The 8,920-nt window shown below is 44.4% G+C and overlaps 1 protein-coding gene across 3 annotated transcripts in view; it reads left to right on the top strand.

Annotated features, from left to right (window-relative positions):
• The first annotated feature begins 3,123 nt into the window (after positions 1-3,123).
• The window catches only part of dlgap2a (discs, large (Drosophila) homolog-associated protein 2a), a 54,094-nt gene continuing 48,297 nt past the window's right edge, over positions 3,124-8,920 (top strand). For 2 of the 3 annotated variants that reach the window (XM_085391340.1, XM_085391339.1), the window contains exon 1: positions 3,132-4,268. In XM_085391340.1, the coding sequence (XP_085247466.1) occupies positions 3,192-4,268 (1,077 nt within the window). In that variant the 5' untranslated portion in view covers positions 3,132-3,191. Of the gene's footprint in view, positions 4,269-8,920 lie in introns of all 3 variants that reach the window. The other variant, XM_085391338.1, reaches the window with a different exon arrangement.

Below are 8,920 nucleotides of genomic sequence, written 5' to 3'. Positions count from 1 at the left end.
GACCTCAGTGTGCATCAGTCATATAAACGCTCCTCGGCTGATTTTGGCAGATGTTGGAGTTCAAAACTCTCATAATTTTATTGTAAGTGCAGCACATCTGGGCTTCTGATCTATGTGCTCACAAAATACGTTACAAGGAACATGTAGATAAGATGAATCTGAGTCAGTTTTATACAGAGGCAGGTTATAAAACGGAAACGCAGAAGTCATTGAACCCTGTTAAAGGACCCTGTCTCTATGAGAGGAGACATTTCACAAGAGCAATGCATTATAAAAGTCATAGTTTAATGTTGCAGTCAGTTACACATTATGAAGTTATGTTGGTTAAAAGTTGCTGTTTCTGCCTGACCTTGCCGTTAGAGATTTCACCTGTTCTGACAAATCTGTTCTTCACGTTCTCTTTTCTGAAAGGCACGAGGCCCGAGTTTAAATGCTTCTTTCAAGGATGGATGAAAATGTGACAGTAATGCAGAGTCCTTGGTGTTTGTAGGATAATGAACAAATACAACATAATAAGATGTGCCTTTAGAAATGCGGTGATCTTGGACATGCAAAATGGCCTTTTCATTCTTTCAATCAAAATGTGACAAATCCGTTCCCAGCACTATATGTTCATGTGAAAAAGAGAGGAATCTACTGTAAAAATCTAATTACAGGACAGGAATTAAAGAGTAAGGAGCGCCCAGACACTGCAAATCAAACGCACTCGATTAATGGATCATCATCCGTCTGAGCACCTCTATAAAAGGTTTTTGCAGTTTGCAGGATTGTTGTGTGTTAATGCAATGTCACAATCTTCCCAGAAGTGGAAATCCCAGTAAATTCACCCCAAGGTCAGACCACAGAAAACCCAAGAGCTCCATCTCAGACTCTGCAGGCCTCAGTTTGCAGGTTAAATGTTAAAATTCACGACAGCACAATTAGAAAACGACTAAACAAGTATGGAAGGACTGCCAAAGTGCAGAAACCAAACACCTCATACCAACCGTGGAGCCATGATCGTTTGGGCAGTCACTGAGTGGACATAAGCTGCTGTCACAGGTGAGGCCATCTGTCCCACAGCTCAAGCTTGGACCAAACTGGGTCATCAACAGGACAATGATCCCAAGCACAGCAGCAAATCTCAAACAGGGTGAATAAGAAAGAACCAAGTTGCTGCAATGGTCCAGTCAAGGTCTAGCCCTCAACCTGACTAAAACACCAGGGTGGGACCTTTAGAGCGCTGTGCATAAATGAATCCTCAGCGAACTGAGCCAACGTTGTAAAGAGAAGTGGGCCAACATTAACACACAACAGCATTAGAGACTGATAAAGTCATACAAGGACTCATTCCTTCAAGTTATCGCAGGTTGTTCTACAAGCTATTCAATCAGAGTGTGTACTTAGTACTTCACTGTATTGCATAGAGTCCTGTGAAACGGTCTTTTTCCCATAACAATACCTCCAAAAAACCATCAAACAAACTAATATTACACAAGGGAAGTCTGTGCTTCAGCACTCCTTCAGTCTTCAAGTCAGGTGTCCTTGGGCAAGATACTGAATGCCAAAATTTCCCTTGATGCATCATTTGGTGTGTGAATGTGATGCAGAGAGGTCTGAGTGGGCAGCAAGGTAAAAATGTCTGGATTATTTCTACCTCGTGTAGACAGCAGCTTCTGTATAGTGCCAGGAAGTACCACACAGAGATCATTTGTACGGTGCAGCTTATACAACTATTTAATTGCTCTGCAGGTTATTAGTCTTAATTTCAAGGTGCAATGTTTTGAGAGGCCAGTAACACTAAGTACAGTCTGCTTACCATTTTCCAAACGTTCAGTCAGTGCAACAGGCAGCTATCAGCTTCCAACATCTGCTGGTGCTCTGCTCACTCACACTGAAGATTTAGTCCTGTGGACTGAGGCATTAATGACGGTTAAGGGTCCAGCTGTCCTTTATTCATATCAAGGTATCAGAATTAAGTTTATGGAAATGTTTTGGGAATTTATAGAGTTGTTAATACGCTGATATGAGACTGTCCCATTCCCTCACTCTCTCCCGTTCCACAGTAGCTCATAAAAACTCTCCTTCATTTTATGGGGTTACAGCGGGAGTGAAAGTGCATGGGCTTTATGAGGCGTAGCAATGGCTGGCAAGAGGACTGAGATATGCTTATTTGTTTGTTTCCTATTTCACAAGACAGGCTGCAGATAAGTTTGAAATATGACATCACACTGCACTGTTCAGCTGCTCGTTGAAAACCAGGAGGTTTGGAGGACAGTCGCAATTATCAATATATTATGAAAAAGAGCAAACTCATAATTCACAGGCTCAAAAATATATTTTTACCTGTATAACTTGATAAGCATTCATTTTTTGGCACACGTGGAAATGAGGACCAGGCCAAAAAATTTTATTTGTAAAAAAGCGTTCCACTAAAGTTGAGTTTTAACCGACATTGTCCCGACATGTTTAAAGGAAGGAGCCTGTAATTAGAACATGCAGTGCTGAGGCATAAAAGCAAACCTTTCCTCTGATTAAGTTAAACACATTGGAATAGAGCGCGGAGACGTTTGACCTCGGTGACCGATTGCACAGAATTGGTTTTTAATCTTTGGCTACAATGCCCAACAGAAGCAGAGAGGGAGGGTGCATCTGGAGATCACCTTCCAAGGTCTCCTTCCCGGCCTTACGCCTCACGGCACACTCCTCGGGGCTTTGACGGATGACACCAGCGCCGGCGAGTGATAGGCTATTATTTCACTTTGCTTTGGATAAATGGCAATGCGGGATCCTACCTGTCGCCTGCCCTTCTCTTTCTTTTGTCTTGTTCTCTTGTCCCATCTTTACAGCGGTATGCCACCGCAGACGGGAATAGAAGGTGAAAACTAAGAGTGCTGAGATTTTATCAGAGCAATTTGTGGATTTCTCCTCCACATTTCAGCTCTGCTGCTTTTTGACTTTTTGTTTTTTTCCTCCCTGCAGCCAAAGTGGGTTTGGAGAGTGAGAATAAGCTGGATAACGACCAACTTGTGTGTTATTTGGCTTTTTTCTCCCCCATCATTAAGTGTGAAATGCGTTTCTTTTTTGGGAAGCTGCTTTTTTTACCCTTATTCTGATGAAATTGTCTCTGCTTATTGCTTTCAGACCAACAGTATTCATGGTCCCCCTCGCAGTACTTCGATGAGGACAGCTACTCCCCTCCACCCAGGAACATGAAGGGTCTCTCCGGCGGCCGCCCTGCCCACCTCCAGCTCACCTCCCCCACCTCTGCCCACACCTGCGGCCTGGCTGATTGTGACCATTCCCTGGACCACCTGCACCACCATGTTGACTCACGGCCTCCTTCCTATCTCCTCAGCCCCACTGAGAGCTGCCCCCTTGACGGTCATCACCGCTGCTCCCCACGGAGCTCCATCCACTCTGAGTGCATGGTGATGCCGATGTCCATGTCGGCCACTGACCACTCTATCTCCAGTAGCACTTTCCCCCGCATGCACTACGGCAGCGCTTCGCGGGACAGTGGCGGGAACGCCTCGGGTGGCAGGGAATCTCGAGACAACGGCGGCTCATCCTCGCACGGCGGCAGTGGCAAAATGAACCGAATCCCAGCAAACCTCCTGGACCAATTTGAAAAACAGATGCCACTGCACCGGGACGGCTTCCACACGCTGCAGTACCAGCGCACCTCCACCACGACCACGACTACAGAGCAGCGCAACGAAAGCCCCGGGCGAATACGCCACTTAGTCCACTCAGTACAGAAGCTTTTCACAAAGTCACACTCCCTGGAGGGCTCCTCCAAGATGAACGGCACCAAAGGTGACTCACACAGGGAAAGCTCGCACCACCACCATCACCACCACCAAGGCCACCACAAACACAGCAAACGCAGCAAGAGCAAAGAGCGCAAGTCCGACAGCAGCAAGCAGCGCTCGGGAGGTTGGTGGAGTTCGGATGACAACCTTGACAGCGACAGCACATACAGAACGCCGAGCGTCATGTCACGGCATCCAGTCGACCACATCAGCCACTGTTACCCCGAGTCTGTGCACGGCCACATGGTGGGAGATCTGTCGCTAAAGACCTCCAAAAGCAACAACGACGTGAAGTGCTCAGCCTGCGAAAGCATAGCCATGGCGCCAGAGGGCAAGTTCATGAAGAGAAGCTCCTGGTCAACGCTGACAGTTAGCCAGGCCAAGGAGGCCTACAGGAAGTCCTCACTCAACTTGGAAAAGCCAATGATGCCCACGGATCTCAAGCCCAACCTCAGGCCCTGCCACTATCTACAGGTGAGTTTGGCTTTGGTCAGGTTTAAGAACAGGGACTAGTCAGCAGACGCAAAAACGAGTAATTTTTCAGAACTCCTGACATCATCGCATTATTCTGCATCTTCAGTGAGCGCAGTAGTATAGTTGTAGTTACACTGGTGCACTGAGCTGCACTGCACCATTATGACTCCCCAACATCCCGGCTGGGATACAAGCGGGGCCATCAGATTTCGACCAAACAAAATCAAACCTGCATGCCGCCAAACAGAGTTTATTTTTAAATGAAATGCTCTGATTTGTATGTTGATGCAACAGAAGGAGCGATGATAGCATTCGTTTTCTGTCACTGCAGTGCTTTGAGTGTCGTTTTATAGAGTTTTCAAGAACTTTAGGCTTTGTAGAAAAGACGAGCAAGCCTGCGCTCACAGGAGAAGAAAAGCTGCTCGTCTCAGTTGGCTTTAAAAGCTGATCTGAAAGACAGTGTTTTGTTTGTCACTGTCCTGGATATTACATTGTGAACCTGTCCTATGGCTCAGCATGTGGCTGGCAATAGAAAGGACTAGCACAGCAGGACAAATCAATTAACTCTGTAAATGATCTGTGCTGGAGGGGAAGAGCTGGCAGTATGAGAATAAAAGGCCAGAAATCAATCTGGATTTTTTTTACTGTGTTGTTTTCTCTGATTTCACAGAGGATTCAGTCTGGAAAAGTTTAGCATTTAGCTCAGACCCATGATCGGCTCTGCAGGAGACCTTATAGCACAGAAGGGATCAATTCAGTGAGTCAGCACTTTTCACAAAAGGTTCTCATGGGTTTATAAGCATGCTGCAGGGTATATGGAATAAGAAAGTACACTTTCAATCCCAAATTGCAAATTCAAGCCAGAAAAACAACATTATGTAACCGTGCTGCTGCAAATATAACAATGTGAAATGTGATTGCATCATGTAAGTACTCCCTGTAGCCAAAATAAAGCGATCGTTCAGCGCAAAGAAAAAGAGCAGACTTGGAGACTCGTTGCTGTAAGCAGAGAGCGTGTCGTATGATTGCCTAATGTTGTAAATGAAAAGCCGACACGTCACTGAAATCAGCTTCAGCTGATATCATCTGAGAGTTTTACGATGAGTTTTTCAGCACAGAATCAGGCAGACGGTGCATCATCCACTCCAGTTTTTTTGCATATCCAATAAGGAAAGTAATCTCTTAAAGAGAGAGTTGCAGTGCTGGCACCCCCACCTGTTCCCGTCTTCAGCTGAGGTAGTGTCCGAGTCACAGCACTATAAACACTTCTAAAAATATCCTGCCGCAGGGCTATATTTAGACCGGCGTTATCAATCCGATCCGTACAGGGCTTGACACATCTTCCCTCCCCAGAGGAAAATCAATGCGCTCTCAGGGAACGCTCGGAGACAACGTATTGAAGGAGAGGGAGAGAGAAAGTTGGAGATGCGTATATATGGCTGAGGTTTATGGCTCTGTGGATGTGCTGAGATACTTTAGGAAACAGAAGAGAGGAAACAAAGCAATGCTCCCCGTGGCTGCTGTTGTTGCTCATCAACAGGAGCAGTCAGGCAGAGAGATGGAGCCAATAGTCAGGAATGATACTCTACACACACTGAGGGGTCACATTGAGAAGTACTCGGATCCTGCTGCTGCTGAATTGGGATTACCCACAACTGTCTGCTCTGCAGCAGCAGCATAAAGCCTATCCAGGGAGAGTGTGTGTGCCGAACCTGTCAGTGTGTGAGTGGCAGTGTTCGTGAAAAAGTGTGTTTTTTTCTGTTTATCACACACCAGATGGTTTGATGAGGTGCTAGTCACCTTGTTGCCGTCCTTGGGTGATGACGGAGAGAGTGAGAAACTTTGAAAGTTTGGTAGAACTATAGACACAGACTTTTATCATAGACTTATTAAAGTAATCTAACTTTGCAACTTTGTAACAAATCAATCCCATAAATCCTACTGCAGGTAATAAAGTTAAATGTTAATGTTTGTGCACGTGGCAGGTCTGTGCGAGTCTTTGTGCGTGGAAGCAGGATGAACTGGACATTAGGGAAGACAGACGGGTTCATATAGAAGATTTTTCTCTAAAATGATAAGTGGTGGGGAATCAGACCTGGCATTAGCATCTCTTCCTGTCATCTCTCAAATTAGCCCTAATTAGCCCGTTCTGAGATCTGTACACACTAATAGCCACTGAACCATCTACTGTAATGCGCGTGTAGGTGTGTGGGCCAGCCTTTGTCCGTCGTTGCAGTGTGCAGCAGACGCTGTAATCCATGTTCAAAATGTATCAGCATCTTATGGCATTGCAAAACACACTTTTAATTAATTTTGCAACACTTTGTTGGTTTTGTTATTGTTTTCCATGAATGGTCGGATGCTGCATCGCTGTGAATTATGGCCAGGAATTATCTCCTTCCTTTCACGAAGGATGTATCCTCAGTGTATCCTCCACTAAAGGAGGTCATAAAGGAAGAACTGAAGAACCTTTCCTAACGATTTAGAGAATTCAAACAGCTCTTAATATGTCAGCTACACAGATACTTCCAGATCACTTTGGTTTGGAGCCTTTCTAAGTAAAACCGTCTATTAAACTGCACCCAATAACTCTGCGTTACTGACAACTCTCAGCCCAGAGTAAGTGAGCTTTTCTAGCAAATAGAGTTCCTTCCTCTTCCTTCGTACAGTAGCGTTGTACAAAGGAAGGATTAGTCTTTGATAGTTTTGCTGATAGGGCATTGCGGTGGGATTTAATAAGCCAATTAACTGCCATGTTGGCTTGCCAAAGGTGGGGCTTGAGAGGCAGAAAGGCTGCTGATTAAAATACAAAAGCAAAGTGCAAAGCAGCAGAAACAAAACTGGCACTGTGATGGAAAGCTGTAGTAACGCACACCCACACACACTCGGGGGTTTCCTAGCATTTTTATGAAGGAGTTCCCAGATAGCAATCGGGCCACGAACCCTTACGTAGCGGGATCTCGTCCCAGGAACCCGAAGATCAGACGACTGTCTGTCTCTGTTTGCCGGAGGCGACGATGTGGATTATCACTGTGACAGCGTGCATCTTATTGCAGTCGTGTTATTATGTCAAACCTCAAGTTTCTTTTGATTTTAATGTGATTGTTTCAGGGTATAAACATTAAATAGTCACTTGTTAAGCTGCAATCTGCAAAATGCCTTTTTCTGATCCAGTAGCCAGGCTAAATCAATAATAATAGCCAGCTATGATGCCATCCTAATTCTTGGGAGGTTTAATAGCCATATTTTCTGCCTTACAGGCGTTTCCTGCCAAGACTTCTTCACTGTTTAAGTGTATTATTACCATGTGGTGCAAAATACCCCAGCACTCCATATGCAGTGTCTAACAGTCTGTTTGGAGAAGTTTCGTCGCAAGCAAGAATTCTCTGATAAACCAGTTGTGCAGTAAAAAAAAAGTAATATTGTTCATTTTACATGAACATGAACACATGAGTACATTCAGCATTCAGCACAGGTGTTACCACAGGGGACAAACGTGGAAGCAAAATCACAGACTGCACAGAGTTCTGATGAATAAGAAGGAGAGAAGAATATGTATTTGTAATGCTGGGGTAGGTGAAGGATGAAAAGCGTAGGTAGGTTTCCCCCTCACAACAGAAGAGAACCTCATGCCGTCTCTTTTATCTGTCATCAAAATACTCAAAAGGAAAATCTGTCCTTGTGTGTACTTTCTGTAAGAAGTTCTTCCTTTTGTTGATCTGAAAGGTTTTTTGTTTGTTTGAGACACCTCTTAGCAACAGAACAAGGGTGAAGAGTTGAAAAAGTCTTGGTTGAATGTCTTTCTTCTGTTTTTAGTGCAGAAATGTTGGGCAGTCTCATTTACATCGAGTTATCATCACAAAGATGCTGCGGCCCTCAAGATTTCAGAGATTTTAATGTCAGTCCACAGCTTTGCTTCACTGTGAAATATCTCAACGTTTACTCAAATGATTGCTGCAAACTTTGTGCATTTATTCATAAAGCACAAAACCTTAAACCGAAAGCCAGCAGCTTCATGAAAGCATGCTAAAAGGTGGAACGAGCTGCTGAATATCAGTTAAAAATCAGTAGAGTGTTGATGTGGCAGATGTGCTCATGCTAGAGTGCTACACAATTATTGCAACCATGTAAACTTGCAGTCTTGTTAGCTTTGAAGACGGGGACTGTCTGTGATCAGTTGGTTACCATCTAACAATTTAATTGTTGCAATATGTTTGTGATAATGTAACTATAGTAAGATTCCAAAAATTGCAACTGTGTTGCCGTTTATCTACACAGAAAATCACATCAGTTACTTTTATTCCACAAATCCTGATCCTGCAGAACCCAAAAACTGCAAAATGACCCAGGCATTCAGCAAGCTTGTTTATAGAAATATAACCAGAATAAACAGTAATTATTTGCAGACCTTTTCTAATCTGCTGAGAATGACTGCAGGCAAACAACAGTTACTGCAACTTCTTGCAATCAGTCTCCAACAGCAGAAATAAAAACCCCTCAGCAATCACAGATTTGGTTCTAGCTGCAAGGAGACTGACATCTTCTTTTTATTCTACAGTGACTGAGCCATTCCATTCTACAGCGACTGAGCTGTTGCTCGTTAACCATCTCAAGTTCAGGAGCGCGCTCCGTTGAGTAAATGCCCCGGTGAG

The sequence above is a fragment of the Rhamphochromis longiceps genome, linkage group LG19 (genome assembly GCF_057381845.1).
Source record: "Rhamphochromis longiceps isolate RC_006_pf linkage group LG19, R_longiceps_female_GT1.1, whole genome shotgun sequence".
NCBI classification, from domain to species: Eukaryota; Metazoa; Chordata; class Actinopteri; order Cichliformes; family Cichlidae; genus Rhamphochromis; species Rhamphochromis longiceps.
This window is presented reverse-complemented; position numbering and strand designations above follow the sequence as displayed.